General features: G+C 25.3%; 1 protein-coding gene across 1 annotated transcript; it reads left to right on the plus strand.

Annotated features, from left to right (window-relative positions):
• Positions 1-3,219: 3,219 nt before the first annotated feature.
• Positions 3,220-12,212, plus strand: LOC112592328 (putative serine protease K12H4.7). The gene is made up of 10 exons (XM_025336346.1): positions 3,220-3,254; positions 4,467-4,680; positions 4,733-4,914; positions 7,098-7,333; positions 8,120-8,255; positions 8,329-8,515; positions 10,823-10,952; positions 11,140-11,272; positions 11,686-11,855; positions 11,996-12,212. The coding sequence occupies exons 2-10, from the start codon at positions 4,489-4,491 to the stop codon at positions 12,133-12,135; spliced, it is 1,506 nt and encodes a 501-aa protein (XP_025192131.1). The 5' UTR covers positions 3,220-3,254; positions 4,467-4,488; the 3' UTR covers positions 12,136-12,212.
• The last annotated feature ends 6,043 nt before the right edge of the window (positions 12,213-18,255 follow it).

An 18,255-nucleotide genomic window follows, 5' to 3' on the forward strand; every position in this document is an offset into this window, starting at 1 on the left:
CATTTTAATTGTTATTCTTAATGATAGATACAGTCCAAATATTGCACCTTGAGGACCAGAGGTGAATATAAGAAGCTTGAAATAGATGGTATCAATAGTAGAATCTGTGTACCCTCTTTTGGTTGCATTTATCCTCAATGTAGACACGGTAGAGTTTTGAAAGCACAAGTAGTTAATGGACCATTAAGTTTTTTGAGACCTGAGCACATGATAAAAAATGATACTAATCGTACTGAATAAATTGTACTTAAATATTAATTAGTAAAAGAAAAATTGTTGTATCATTGTATATTGTCATATGAGTTGTAAATTAATTATTAAGCAGAGCTTAATAACTTCACAAATAAGTTAACTTCACAAATATTAATGATAAATTAAAAATAGGTTAGATTGTAAGATATAAATTTAATGAATAACAACTGTTATTATCTGCAAGTACTAAGTTTTATTTGGTTTGTTTTTGTATATATGATTTTAGTATTATAGCCACATTTTACATTTATCTTTGATATCTTTTAAACTATAAATAACTGTGAACTTTTTTTTGTGCAGTTTATTTAGCATAATGTTTTTTGAATTGTTTAGTGATTTTAATTCATAGTTTTTATGATTTATAATAAAATAAAATTTGATTTATATATTTTAATTAATTTTAAGTACCTACTTTAAGTAACGTTTATTAGTACCTGTTTATGATAAAATATTGAATGAGCAAACACATATTAATATACATGTTGGTAATAAATATGATAGTATATCAACTATTTGAAAATCTAGAAGTAGCTGTAATAAACATAATACAATTTTTTAAAAGTCAATTAATGACCTATATGTATATATGAGTACCTGTATACTAAATAGGTAATATAAAACTAATAAACTCATAAATAATATGAAATATGTAAATGTGATAATCACATGATATAGTATATTTGTATTACTGTGTGATCTATTTAGTATATTTAGATTTGAATGTTTACTTGTTTTTCAGTAAATAGTCAAGATTTTGTTTGAAAAAAGTGTACATTTAAACACTTATCCTACTTTTTGTTGCATTTCTCATTTTTTTTTTCTATATTACGATACATGGAAATTAAAAAAACTAATTTTTTAGGATAATTATGTATTTAATTTCTAAGTATGGGTTCTCCTTTTTAATTTTGGTATTTAAAAAAAAATAGTACCTTCTTCGGTTGCATCCGAAAACCGCACACTTTATTGATCATTATATAAAAAAAAATTCCCCAAACTTATAGTGGTTAAAACTGCACACTATTTTTAGTGCTAACTAACGGATAAGATAAGATTATAAGATATACTATTATGTATAGTATACTATACATGGATGGAGCAGGAATTATTATTTTCCTTTAATACATTATTTTTTACTTTCTAAAACTGAATCTTGTTATATAAAAATGTGGGTCAATATTAAAAATTTATGTATGGAGTTAGGTCAAGTTTTAACTATTAAAATTATCCATTTCGACTTTGAAATAGCTGCTTGTAATGCCGTACAAAAAATATTTACTGGAGTAAAGGTTAAAGGTTGTAGATTCCATTTTGGTCAATTATTATGGCGGAAAATCCAATAAATCAATAACCTTCGAAGATCATATTATAGTAATCAAAATGAAACAAGTCAGTGGTTAAAAATGTTTTTCGGTTTACTATTTTTACCAGTACATGAAGTCACTGAGACATTCGTTGACTTAATGTCCATATGTCTACCACAAGATGCATGTACTGAATTTGGAGACTAATTTTTGACAACTACATCGAAGGACAGTTTTCAATTGACATTTAGACCCATCGAATCAATGAAAATATAACTACAAGGATAACAAATGGAGCTGAAAGATTTCACCAAGGATTTAATTCTGAATTTTACACCCCTAATCCATCCGTATTTATGGTTATCGATGTTTTACGAAATATTCATATCGATCAGGGGCGTGCCTAGAAATTTTTTTCGGGGGGGGTTCAATATTTTTACTAACACGTACCTATTTTAAGAGTATAAGTGTATTTATTTTACTAGATAATAGATATTAATTGGCCATATATACAATATTCAAACAACATACATATGTCAGATCGAGTCATATTATTCAATAGTAATATATATATTACATATATTATATACATTATAATATATTATATATTATAATATTATGTAAAACTTTTATTAACAATTATTTTTATTTTTCGGGGGGGGTTTGAACACCCAAAACCCCCCCCTGGGCACGCCCCTGATATCGATACAGTAACGAGAATGAACCAGAACCATAATGGAGTGCAAAACATTGTCCGTCCAATTGAAAAACAAAAACAAGTTAGTAAATACGTAATAGTGATATTTTCGATTTTTAATTAAATTTTATTTATTTTAGAAGCACTCATTTAAATGTTGGGAAGAATTTTTAATAGACGGTGATCGTTTGAAGTTTTTAAAAAATGTTGGTAATAGAATTCAGCCAATCAAACTTAAACATTTTACACATTTTATATTTTTAAATACTCGCATATTTTTGTTTAAATACATTTTTAAATTTTTTATATTTGAATACTTGTGTATACATATTTTTTTTTTTGAATAAATTATAAATTATTATTTATTAAGTATATCTAATCTAGGTAAAAATAACTTTTTTGGGATTAAAATTAAAAGTATGTGGTTTTTGGATACAACAATTTTAAAAATTGTGCGGTTTTAACCTACCAAAAATGTGCGTTTTTAGGAGTCAACGCTTTCTTCCTAGATACTTATGAATTACAATACTGAATACAATTATATACATTTTTATTATTATTAGATAAACCTGAAGTGAAAATGGTCATTGGGTACCAATTATATTTTATGTAAACATATACCTAATGATTTTTAATTTTTAAGCCTATTGCTGAGCACAAGTGTCTAATGATAAGATAGACAAACTCATTAAGAAATAGGCATTTGCTTACCTAATTTGTTGATAAATATAATATATTCTAATTATTTAGTTTCAATTATATCAAGAGGGGAAAATAAAGTGTATATATATTTTCATTTTATTACTGGTTATATAATTGTATAGTATCTGTCTGGCCGGTTTAGTGTACATGTTTACGAAATCTATATATATTTTTACAAGTGAAGAAGTAAATTTTTTAAATCTAAAATTAACTTATTTCTCTAAATAATATTTGGTGAAGGATTTTAAGTGTTTTAAAAAAAATCTCCGATCTTATACAAATTACATGAAATATATCAGGTTAATACACTTTATTTTATCAAAATTATGAGCTACTATGCACATGATAGCTATCATTTAGTAAGCAATCTACCTCTGTAGTATGGTCTAAAAATAAAGTTAAATGTTAATACTTTAATACTAATTATAAAGTTAAAAACCTTTTAATAAAAAATAAAATATATTGCTACAAAAATGTAATTATGATTTACTGAAATATAATTATTTCTAACTAATATCTTGAAGTTTAAAAATGTTTAAGTCATGTAAAATTTATCAAAATGTAAATGTATCGATATTCCTTTCAACCATCACACTTCAGTAAAATATCTGACTGAACAAAAATATTATCAGGTAAATAGTATAGAATAAATAGTATATTAATATGGCATGACTGTCATGATTTATATATAATTATAAATATATTCATGAATAATTAGAAAGAAATTGTCAGATACCTTATTGAAGTATAGTGGAAAGGAATCAAAAAAATATCCATTCGTATATTTTTTGCGTGACTTAGCGGTTATATTTAGCTATAACTAGCTATATTTAATTTAAAAAGGTTAAAAAATATATGAAAGATATTTTTTTGTGATTAACTTATTCATATTGTGATTTGTGAATTTTAATTTTTTTTTTTTTTTTTTAAATTTACAAGCATAGTAGATAGTAAACAGTTAAGAGGTTCAATTAATGAATTTAAACTCGAATCAGATAATGAACATAAAATAAAATCACTTTTGATCTTCAAATACATTGCTTTATCAACGAATACTTACATATATTTTAATCTATTATAGTGAATACATCAGATACTTCACCTGATTTCATAGGTTTTATTATGAAATACTTAATAAATAGTGATATTTATTTTAATTTATAATAATATAATTATTGATACAAAAGACATTTATAACATATTTAAATAATTTCACTAATTACAATATTTTAGTAAAAATAGATATAGATAGGTACTTACTTCAGTTTGTTTTTTGAATATTTGATAACTTTATTACATAAAAACAATTTGTAAACTAATGATTAATTATTAATTACCTACCTATATACCTAATTTATGAGAAAAAAATTATGAAAATAAAATATAATTTTCATTTCAGTACAATAATTCAAATTCAAACCACAAATTGTAACATATCATTGGAATTTATTATTTATAACTATTTTATACATATTATTATACAAATATATTATTACACATTTTTTTTTTAGATTGCATATTTTTATTTGAAAAATGAAATCGATATTTTGTGTATTATGGCCTTTTATATGGCTAAATTCATCAGCCAACAGTATGAAAAACATTCTTATTGGTTTAGGAGAACCAAATGAGCCAGAATCATTAAGAGCAATGGAAGCGGAAGATGAATGGTTTATACAAAAATTAAATCATTTCAATCATACTGATAATAGAACGTGGAAACAGGTAAGTTCAAAAAATCCAATGTAAAGGTAATCTTGATAAATTATATGCATAGAGGTATCAAGTAAATTCGGACTTTTATAAAAATGACGGACCAGTGTTTTTAATGATTGGAGGAGAAGGAAAAATTTCAGCTAAATGGATGCGCAGTGGAGCCTGGATTGATTATGCTAAAGAATTTAATGCTTTATGTTTTCAACTGGAACATCGGTATTATGGTGAAAGTCACCCAACTGAGTAAGATTTATAATAAAATATAAAGCAATGCATTTTAACGGTAATATTCTTATACCTATAATATCTTTAATATCTTCAATAAATATTTTATGACATATTAGATTTATATAGATAGTATAGGTGTATTCGTATATTATGTCTTTAGGGAAAAATTAATTTAGAACAATTTCAATTTTTTTGTTATTTATTAGACTTTGTGTGGAGTGATTAATGTATTAGTTTTTTGTTTGTTATCAAATTTTGAAGAAGTAAAAATAATGCTCAAATCTTCAATTTAGAAAGTAATTTCAGTTCAAAATCGGAACTACCTACTCGGGTGCCTTGTTATTTTGACACAGTAATTTTTGCGCTACTACATTTAGGTGAAAATTAATTTCGAGTGATATGACTGATTTATTTTTACAATTATCTGACAAAATATAATATAATTTTGAAGTAAAATGACCATATCTCCGCGATACACCGTATATGATATATTATTTTTGTTTTACGTTGAAATTAACTCGTGCCTAGTGGCATCAAAATTGGACAGTCGAAATGTCGCATGCGCCCAAATATAATTCGTTCAAATGACCATATGTCATTTAACGCGTGTCAAAATAACGTGTTTCCACCTACTCGGTTAAAAATTTTTTATGTATCTACTTTAAAAAAAATCGGAGGTAAAAATGGGGAAGTAAGTTAACTGCCTACTATATACAATATAAGTAAAGTGTAGATACTTCGTCGTTAATTTGTTCACTACAATGGATGTGTTAAAATGAAATCACTGCATTCGAAAAAACAATTCTACAAAAATTATTTTTCTATTAAAAAGGATTTTACCTTCAAATCCGTATCCTAGTTATTATTTTTTTGAATTATAACATAATAAGAAATTGTTTGATGAGAAATCTTTAATTTACGAGTAAATATTTTGTTTGGATAAAATATAAACTTCAGATGTTCATTAAAAATATTTGTAAAATTACGTTCAAATTTTTTCTTTTCTTTTTAGAAATCTAGTAATAAAAATTATGAGAAACCTAGTAGTAATTATAATATCTACTATGTATAAATATTGAAAGTTTTATGAATTTTTAATTTCAAAGTAATAAGCAAATTACTGTGATCTTGACGAATTTTATGAACATTCAAAATTTGAACACTTAGAAAAAAATATTGCAATTACGTAGTTTTTGATATTATTGAATTTATATAATATGATAAAATATGTTACTCAATAACTGGGTACACTTAGCACATTCGACAGCTAGATCTGATATACAGCGGCAATACTTCCAAGGTTTTTTATAATATTTACACTCTTTATTTAAGAGGACGTTTAAGTTTGCTGAAAATGAATTTTACGTATTATTATATATTATGGTACAGTAAAATAAATAAATCATTTTTTTTTATAGTTTTTATTAACTTATAAAACTAAGTCAACAGTATTGTATCATAAAACTATGTAAACAAGTTCATTCCGTTCATGGTATATAAATAATATAAACTTAGTCTCATCAATAAATTAAATTTCATTATGTAATGTGTATACTAGACTGTGTAGCATAGATTAAATACACTATAGTATTATAGTATATTTAATCTATGATAATAGGTACTATTTATATTGAATGAAAAATTATAAGTCCTTTAAAAATGCCTTCAATGTTTGTTAAATTGTTATAATATTATAAATTTGATATTCTTTATAATAAATAAAATATAAATCAATATAAATCGATTTGATAAAAAGCTAGTTAAGAGTAATAAATAATAATTCTCGTTTTTTCGTAATTTATTTTTATTTATTTATTTATTTATTTATTTTTTGAGCTTCCAAATTGATCAGTTTTACTAGGAGAAATCACTTTTTCCAAGTTGAAAATCAAACCATTTTTACTGCTCTAAAATGTATAATTTTCCACAGAATTGGCATAGATGATAAAATAAACACATTATAAAACCAATATATTCATTGCTTCGTTCAGAATATTCGACATATTTCTATAAAAGTGTAAAATCAAACAAATTATAAATAATATTTTGAATAAAATTTAAAATATAATTCCTAACCTATTCTCACTGCTTACTTTTATTTTAATGATAATTTTCTGCAAATTGTATTTATTTATTTTTAATGCTAGTTTATAATTACATATATATAATATTTTTATGTATAAACATATATCTTTCAGAGATTTAAGTACTAGCAATTTAGTGTACTTGAACAGTGAACAAGCATTAGCTGATTTGGCAGAATTTATTGTTAATATCAAAATTAAATATAAAATACCGCCAACAGCTAAATGGGTAGCATTTGGAGGATCTTACCCTGGATCTTTAGCTGCATGGTTAAGAATGAAATACCCACATCTCATACACATGGCAGTTTCTACTAGTGGGCCTTTGTTGGCAAAAATTGATTTCAGAGGTATGTACATTAAAAATTGATTGAAAATGTTTTCCAGTAAAATATCGTGATTTTTGAATAATAATCATTAAACAATATGCATATTTTAATATACATTTGAAAATAATATAGTAAAAACAACAGTCTACTAATTAAGTTGTTAAAAGGTATTAATCATTATTTCAATTTAATACAATAAGGGACATGTGTACTTAAAGACTAAAGTACTTATACTTAATAAACCAGCCATGTAAATTAAAAACTATTTTAGTTGTTTTTTGTTAGTTTATTAATATAAATACATATTTTTTAAAAAATAAAAAATTTATAGCATTAAAAATGTATAAAATAAATACTTATAGACAATGCAAAATTGATGCCCTTTTGAAAAAATGTCTGTTAACACTCTTGTCCCTTTAAAAAAAATATTTGCCTTTGTCAAAATAAAATCCTGACTACGTGTCTAAATCAAATTGTTGTACAATAATATTGACTGTCAATAATTAAATACATGTTTATTGCTTATCGAGTACCTATTTATAATTTTGTATGTACAGCGCTAGATTATAATTTTTAAATATTTAGAGAGCTATAATAGGTTATTGTGTAAATACTGAATAATAATAATAAAAAAAAAAATAATATGAAAATCATAATTTAATATAATTTATATACTTAGAACAATTAAAATTTGTTAGTACGCCGAATAAAATGGGTGAAATTATTTAATAGTTTTTACTTTCTTCGTACTATAGAGTAACAATGCCATTACACAATTCAACATAGTTATATAGTTTAATTTTTTAGAGTATTTTATGGTAGTCGAAAATGCATTAGCTACATATAAGCCAGAATGTGTGTCACAAATAAAAGAAGCAAATCAAATGATAAACTATTTGCTTAAAACTGACCATGGAGCAAAAATAATTGAAAAAAAATTCCAGTAATATAAATGAACCGCAATAATATGATCTACATTTCATGTATAAATAATAAATGTTTTTGAAATGTTTTAGATTATGTTATCCTTTAGACAGAAAAAACCATAAAGATGTATCATATTTATTTGAAATTTTAGCTGATAATTTCGCAGGAATTGTACAGTACAATAAAAACAACAGATTTTATTCGAATCCTGAGCGATCCTCAGTAACATTAGAAACTTTATGTGATATAATGGTTAACAAATCAATACCAACTCCAGTAAGTTCATACAGTATGTATATATTTGGATTCTGAACAGATTACAGTGCAATGAACGTAATAGTTTTACAATAATGTGAATTTATTAATAAGTATATTAATGCATACTTAAACATCAATATACACACCTCATTACAAGAAAATTATGTATGGTTGTCAGGGCCCCCACAAGGGTAGGGGGCTGATGGACCTTGAGTACAGGGGCCCGGCTATTTTGAGGGTTTGTGGGCCTAATGAAATTTATCTGTAATTTTTGAAATTTTAGTTGAAATACTTATTTTATATTAAATAATATTGTAAAATAACATTTCATGAAATATAAATAATATGTATGTTTTTAGTCATTGATTAACGATAGTTATAATTTGATAGTTATAATTAGGGCTCGGAAGTTGATGACCTTAAAAACAATAAAAAATGACGATAAAAATAGCAAAATATGTCCTAAAAAAATAACCTAAAAAAATTACAAATATTAGTTTTATATTAATAAAAATATATTTTTTTTAAATATTTTACTCTATTTTACTATAAAATTCAAAATATGACATAAAAATGACAAAAATGTCCTTAAAATAGGAAAATTAAAAATTAAAAAATATTTGTTTTATAAATGTCTGTGGTTTAAGTTATCGGCATAATGGTCAACAAGAAACGATAAGAAATTAACTAGTGTGAAATCAGTAAAAATAACTAAAAATATGGAAAAATGACCAAAAAATCTCAAAAACTGACTTAAAAAGTAATAAACACCAAAAATTGCAAAAAAATGCAAAATAAAAATTAGTTATTTAGATTCACATGCTTATGAAACAGATTTGTTGCCAGGAGAGCATCGTCTAAAAAGTTCCAAAAAAAAATGCAAAATGCATCAACTTCCGAGCCCTAGTTATAATCATTGATTACCTAGAAATATCGTGGTTGCAGTTTGAGTCTTCCTTACCGCTCGTAAGCGATTTTAGATAATTATTACCTTTTATTAGATTTAAATACCTATCATTCTAGCTACTAGGCTAGATTTAATCAGTAGGTACCTATTGTGCAATACACCGCGTTGTATACATCAAAATTCGAATCGTCAAATCCTCAAAATTCAATTTTAATTAAAAAAATATATTAAATATGAAAATAGGTATATTTTTACCTACTTGTTTTTTTTTTTTTTTAATTTAGATAATTTTGTTATAAAAAAAATAAAAAAGACATTATTAATGTTGAAATGCTTATGAATTTTGATTTTTTATAATTTACTAGCTGACCCGACAGATGTTATCCAGTCTTAACAATGAATATTGAATTCGAATTGCTTTAATTTTATTAAAATACAAAATATATTATTTCAAAAATTGTTATATACATATATATATATAGATGGTAAATTGTATTTTTGGAAATGTTATAAAGGACTTGGATAAACATTTAGTACAGGGGCCCAAGATTGTAGGAAGGGGCTCTGATAGTTGAATTCATTTCGTGCGAACAAACGAAAATACGTTACCGTAATAAACGTAAATTGCTAACTGTAAATCTCAGACTACTTGATCATTTTAAGTAAAAGTTAAATATTTCAATCCTTATAAGATGGTTTACAGTTTCACACAGTCACAAATTTCGTTATGGATTATAAAAATTGAATATTTTTCTGTTTATATAAATGGTTACCATTGGTTACAGATTATAACAGTATTATAATTTTATAAGTATACAAATATAACATTTTTATTATTATTTTTGAATATATATTTAAGTTATTATTATTATTATTATTATATTATTACTTATATAAATATTATTATACTGTACTCGTCCATAATGTATCGTATTTTTAAAGACCTTTGGTCATTTAAATAAAGATACCGCATAGGAAGTTTAAAAAATAATGTTTTTCTGTGTAATATATAATTTACGTCCAACTTCATTAAAAAAGAATTTAGATATCACACACAAAACGATTTCGCGTTATTAATAACAGACACTTTAGGGTTTAAAGTCAAAATAATAATTATTTTCATGAATTAACTAAAACAATAGATTTTATCCTAAATAAATGAATTATGGTATTGTATTATATAAAAAAGAGATTTTAACGATATTAAATATTTTAACAAACCCTGAAAAATTATGTAGGTACTTGAAATCATAAGAATATTATTGTATTTTTTATATTATTCTTCAATCTGAGATGAGTTTTGGTTTATTTAATACTAATAATTAAAAAATAAACATTTATTTTTAATTTATTATATTATCTATATAATAAACTTTGACTTATAGCAATATTGTAATATTATAATTATATTGTTTTAGTTAGATAGATACGCAGCTGTTAACAGTAAAATATTATCTTTATATAAAACAGATTGCCAAGATAATATTTATTCCCAGACAATCGATTTTTATGTAAATACATCTTGGAGTAGTGATGCAGCAGGAGGTGGTTAGTATTGAGCTTTTAAGTAGGTATATTATATTAATTTATAAAATGTTTATACAAAATATAGTTTAAAAATTATTATCACAAATGATACATACATTATTATGTAAAAAAATAGTTAATGGAATACCAACAATATTAACTTTTATTTAATTCTTTATGTTTTCGGGATTAAAAATTTTTATTACAGCACGACAATGGACATATCAAACTTGTACAGAATTTGGATTTTATCAAACATCCAGTCAAGATGATCATGTGTTTGGTCATAACTTTCCGATACAGTTTTTCATTGATTTGTGCAAAGATATTTTTGGAAAATCGTAAGTTGATGAACGCGGCACAATATTAATATCGGTATCGGTATTAGGTTAGGTAGGCTTTAGTTTATTAAAGTATACTTATAAATATTGTAAAACACACAATAAAATTGTATACCTACTAGTTAATACTAAAAATTATTTATTTTTTTAACATTTAAAAAAAAAATAGTTTTATTTATCAACTATTAACATTTAACATCTACAAAACGATATCATTCTTACTTAAAATTTATTTTACCTAGAAGAGTAAGAGTTGGTATTTTTGACGATAATTTTTGTGCGTTCATTGACATATTAACCTATTGTATAAAGTTTATTATAAATTTATTATATAGTCTATAGAATATAATTAATATGTATAATAGTATAAATTATTTGAAAATACCGTATTAAAGATAATATTTTCCGTTTAGATATAACTTAGAACTATTGACGGATGCGGTCGAAAGAACGAATAACATGTTTGGTGAATTGAACATTAGAGAAAGTCGAGTATTATTTGTACACGGTTCTGTTGATCCATGGCATGCATTAGGTATTACGCACGCGAGGACAAAAAACAATGTGGCAATTTTCATTAACGGTAACTATTAATTAATATCGTTTAAAATTACATCAATATCATTTTCTGTTAATTGATATATAACGTGTAGACGTAAATATAAATAAAAGTATTTCGTAACGCTAACATTTGATTGCGATATGCGTGCATTTATTTCTTAGGGACAGCTCATTGCGCAAATATGTATCCTCCTGCACCAACAGATCCTCCGGAATTGACGCAAGCTCGCACTACGATCAGAGAATACTTGAAAGAATGGTTGGCGGAAAATGATTTCGTTGATTTAGATCAATACAAATAGTATGCTATTCGTTAATTTAATTTTAATGTTTATTTCTGGTTGTAATAATTTTTATAAACACATTATTATAAAATACATTGTTCGTATGTTCAATTTTTTTTCGTAGAGATATTTACATATTACTTTTATTATAGTGGTACATTAGAATAACCATGCAGTAAGTCATTAAAAAAAAATAAAATAAGATTTACGATGGCGTTACACCAGTATCCAGTAAACATTCATAATATACATACGTGATATCTATAATGACTTAATACGTCAAATTAAAGATGTAAACGTTTGTCACATCCACTTAGGGAGATGGTTCATTTCGTTTAAAGTATTATTTGCTACTTCATGAAATAGAAAGCACTTTTTTGCACTTTGTGAAAATAAAGAAAAATGTATGTAAAACTTTTCATGAAATGAACACTACAAAGTTCGATTTGTACAATATTTTCTATTCGTTTTATGAAATAAATTAATTCAAATACCATCAAAAGAATGCGCATGTTGCCATCGTCTTTCAAATACATAACATTCTGAATTAGCGTTCAAAAGAACTAATTTTAGGTTGTTAGTTTAATATAATTGTTTAGCCACGAGGCTCCTACAAATCTGTGGTCGGCCTCGATGACTACACCACCGAAAGATGAATTGGGAATAAACGTGAAGAATTGCTTAAAGAGAGGTGACCATACAAAATATAAACATTCGAGTCGTATTTAAAGTATGGATTACACAAATATAATATTAAAACGTACAAATTAACGTATCACCAACGACGAAGTGTTGACAGTTTATACAATGATTGATAATAGAATAACAGATATCACAATCACTTTCGTCGTGGTGATAATAATAATAATAAGAATAATAAGAAATAATAATAATAATATTCGGACAAATACGATCTAAACAATCGTGATACAATTTGTATATGTAATACAGTAGACGCCGCTTATAAGTTATAAGACTCACGGATATAAGGTTCAGTCGCTTATTAGACTCAAAATCGTCTGGAACGGTCCGGACGTATCCAAATACATTAAAAAAAAATCAGTTATAAGACTCAACACTTCGGTTATAAGACTCAAATTTCGTAAAATAAATAGTAGAAAATAAACTTTTTTGGTTATAATTTAGAAATAAATTGGTATTGAAAAATGAAATAATATTCGTGTTGATTATTTCTAGTTTCTGTTGGTATCTTATAACGTATAATAATTTTTATCGCAGATAAAAGTTCACATTTATCGCAACGATAATTGTTATTATAGTGTACTGATTATCTGGCGGCTGCACAGTTATCGTAATATGTAATATTTACCTATTATAATTTTAGTATTTTTATCGGGATTATAAAATGTATTCAATAATAAAGTAAGTAATATGTAATATGTGTTAATGTATTAAAATCAAAGCAAAATATGTAGTAAAATAAAATTTATAAATACGTAATTATTTTTTTTTTCCACTTCGGCTATAAGACTCATTCGGTTATAAGACTCACTTAGTGTTGGTCCCAAAGTGAGTCTTATAAGCGGCGTCTACTGTAATAGTGTAATATCAGATATGAAAATAATGACAATATTTACGTGACTCCGTTCCTATGCCGATGTTGTCGTTGGCGGGTGATCAATTGACGGTGACAGTCCGGCCACTGGTCAGCTGTTTCTTCTTGGGCACGACGGTATAACAACGGGCAACCAAAACAATGATAGTAAGCTGATGGTAGACAGCACTTGCAATTCACACACGTCGACCGATCGGTACACAACGAAAGTCGCGTTGTAATGTTATATTAATTTAGCGACGATCGGAATGACAAAGCCTCAATTTCACAAGTTTTCATTGTTTATCTTTCCGTATTGTATAATTTATTACTAATTATTTGTATAGTTGTAACTTTTGAAAGTATCCTTTCAAAGGCGGGAGGATGTTGGGTACAGATCTGGAATATTCTCGATCATTCGATGATGCGCATGTGTCACTGCGACAACGCCTGAATATTCTAGACGCGACACCCCCTCCCCCCTTTGTTGATCTATCCGCGACGGTCCCTATATATACGGGCCGCCGCGATCGTCTAAGTCAGTCACCTTTCTTAAATTTGCGTTGGTAATTTTCCGCGTAATTTTATTATGTGAACTCTTTAATTTGCGTTGACGATTGTCGCGTAATCTCTTAATCAGTGGCGCAGTACGTGTCCACTTGTCGGAAGACATAATATATATTTTACACATATTATAAAAATACTTTTGGAAAACTATTTTAGCTTTTCCACGATTTGAATTAACAAATTTGAATTGACTCATTTGAAATGAGCATGTACTTACATGTACTCAAAAGTTAAAATTACAGTATCTCGTTTGATATACTTATACGATAAAAATCGATTAGTTAACCGTACATCTTAGTTTTGTTATTGTTAACTGATTACCTATACAATATTATCGCAATATTATTTATCATAATATTACTTATTATATATTTTAAAATAGAAACATCTGTACAATATTTGAAAATTGGATGTTACGAGAGTAAATTTGGAAATGAACGAGTTATAAGATCAAAGTTAGAAAACAATCAGCACTTTTGAGTATACACTATTTTTTTTTAGTTCAATTGTTAAATAATATTGATGCGCAAATGATGTACAACCCAAAAATCAAGTGATGTGCAACTGTCTTACAAAAAAGGTCAAAATTAACAATATTGATGGACAACCGACGTCGTATTCGTATAGCATTATAGCCATTAGAGATATTTTTAATTACTTCAAACATTAAAATAATAATAATAGAAATATTATTATTATTATTATTATAAATATCTGGTATGCATTGCAATTTGCAATATTTTATTTTGGAATTGATACATGATTTATTCTTTGAAAAAGTTAATCGCCGATTAGTTAAAAATATACCGAGCATACATGTTACGCGACCGAATCTGCTCTAATTGTGGTAACGTTGAAGAAGTAACCGTCGGCGTTGCCGCCGTCCGTAGGTGGCAGTACCTTACGAAAATACAATTTGACAAAAAAAAACATGTCTACGAAAAATGACCAAAACTAAGGTTTAGAGTACTTTTAGAGAAAAATACTAAATTATTTTAAATAAATATTACATTATTATTAAGGGTACGACATTTCTATTTTTTGATTAAATAACTGAAACGATAGTAATTAAAGATTAAAAAATTGCAGTTTTCGACAATTTAAAAAAATCATATTCTTTTTTAATAACAAATGAAAAATCAAATGGGTAAGTCATTCCTTAGATAATTTTATTATCTATAATTTTTATAATAGGTTGTGTAACGCTAAGTCTAATCGTTTAGGAATAAAACTTATTATTTGAAAGTATGTCATTAAAAAAAAAAAATAGTTGCGCAGACATCTTCTCAAATTTCGTTAAATATATAAACTACACATATTTTTATTACAATCGTTCGGACGATTTTGCGCAAATCCAAAATACACACGTCTAAAATTATAGAAAATCAAAGTGACTATTTTATTGTATGTAATCAACCTCTTCCAAAAAAAGAAAAAAAATATTCGTTTTTCGTAAGCTGACAAATCCTTGTAGGATCCCCTCTTTAAAATGAAAAAAATAAGTGGTCAGTATTAAGAGGCTTTTAAGTGTACATTATCGGGCATAGGATTACATATTTCAGATCCATGAATACGATATACTTTTACATATGATCATTTACACACACACACACACACACACACACACACACACACGTATTGGCTTATATTAATACAGACAATTAAACATTTATGAATCATGTTGAATGTTGGTAATCTTTAAAATAAGTTAAATTCTCGAATAATTTCATAATATGATAATGTTTCTGGTATCGTTTTTAATGAACACTTATGTCTAAACATATGTTTACGTTTACAGTAATTTATGTCATTTCGATTTTCACTTACCCTGAGTTAAGACAGTGTGCAAAGTGCATATATTGGTAAGTAATTAATTGAATTAGAGTAATTCATTATTTTCTATAATTATTATTTATTACCTAGATGTCTAACAACTATATTAGAAATTAAATGAGCTGAGAAAAGTTCTATAGTATCGAAAAGTTTAATTAATATGACTAGTATAGTTAATATAGTTCTGATAGATCTGTAGGTTCAGAAGATATTTCACCCACGACAATTACACCAACAGTTAATAAAAATTTATTTAATGTTGTTGATTTGGAACATGATATAATTAGATACTTATTCAGTTATTTTTTTGATAGCTGATTATAATTTAAAATATGAAATTAACAGCACTGAATCTGAAAATTACTAAAAAATGTTTACCAACGAATAAAATTATCAAAACATTTCAATTTTACATTTAAGCTGAGACACTAGGTAATTTGAAAAAAAAGTTTCTACTAATATCTACTGTACTCTATATTTAACTGAATATAGTTCTAATAATATAAAATATTTATCAAAATATATGTTAGGACTCTGATACAAACACCTATACTAAACACTATTGATATCAATATAAGTCGGAGATCAAGGAGAATTTATTATTCGTTTAGGTTTTGACCTAGACTACACTTAAAATGGAATACCTATAAACAAAAATGATTTATTGAAAAGTTTTAATCCGTGTAATGTTTTTGTGTGTAGCTTGTATCTCATCGGGCAGTAATGTCAATTGGTTATTTTTACGTCCTTCTATATTTTATATTATACACTTGGTTGTACACTTATACGTGATTTTCCATTTTAAAAAAATTCAGTAAAATATAACTATGTAGTATTTCTTAAATTTTGTTTCTTATAATATTTATTTTTATACATTTATATTTATAAAAAATAATTAATAAATAATATTTCATTAGTTTACGCTTTATATTTTAATAATTGAAAGATAGAAAGTTTTGAAAAGGCAAGCAAAAAAATTAAAGCACTTCAAAAATAAAATAATTTATTAATTTATAACTATTGACATATTTTTCCTTTCGTTCTTTAAAAAGTAGGATACTTTTTGTTTTGACTGCAAGTTAAAAATTTATCAAAATTGACTTATAACGCGTGTAGTATATAAAACATTATAGTTTTTTAATTCAAATTGGGTTTACCCTACAATATTATGACATGGACGTTTTGAAGGCGATAGATTTAAGACTATCCAAGTATTAAACACTCAGACGACTGTAAAAACGATTTCGACTCCCTTGTTTTTCTCTCTCGAACCAACAATCTACTAGTGGTGTATTATTATAGTTTATATATTAATAAATTATAATTATAATATAATATAAATGATTAATTAAAAGATTTTTTACAACATAAATTATTATTGATATTAATATTTATTAGTGTTTTATTGACTTAAATAAATAGATGATGATAAAAATTATAATTATTATTTTAAATTTTAGTCTTGTATTTTATGGAATGTATTATATATTATCTACTCGTATTTGAAATATTTATGTAAAATTTTATCACATACATCACAATTTAAATATTTAAAATGCAAACTTAAATATTTTATTTTGTATTTTTTAATATATTTTTATACGTGCTATGATAAAATAAGCTTTAATGGAATTTAAAATATTGTATGTAGCACTTAACTACGCTAAGATTCTTAGTTGACGCTTAGGCTAGTGAAACTACATTTCTATATTAGTATACTGAGGTAATTTAATTTTAAATATGTATTATGCAATTCAGCTTAAATAATTTATTAATATTTTAATTGTTTTTGATGTAGCATTTAAAATGGTAATGTACTTACTTTTAAGTATACGCATAAATAAAAACATTATTATTCACTTAACAGACATCAGTTATCTGCTAATATAAAATATAATTTGTAATAAAAGTACACTCGGCTAAAAACTATATAGATACATTTTTTAATTTATTCATTAAACAGGTATTTATGATTTCTGATGAGATCGTCAAAATGCCATAACAGTAACAAGTGTGTAATATGTAAGATAAAATAGTACATTTAGTGTATTACCACAAAGCTAATTAAATGTTTTACAACTAGTATTTAACCTTGATACAATTAATTAAAACACAGGTATAAAAACGAAATACTCACAGTTAAATAGTTGAACTTCAATTTGAATTTATTACAATAGGTAGTT

Source organism: Melanaphis sacchari, unplaced genomic scaffold (genome assembly GCF_002803265.2).
Source record: "Melanaphis sacchari strain LSU unplaced genomic scaffold, SCAv2.0 Contig16_pilon_pilon, whole genome shotgun sequence".
NCBI classification, from domain to species: domain Eukaryota; kingdom Metazoa; phylum Arthropoda; class Insecta; order Hemiptera; family Aphididae; genus Melanaphis; species Melanaphis sacchari.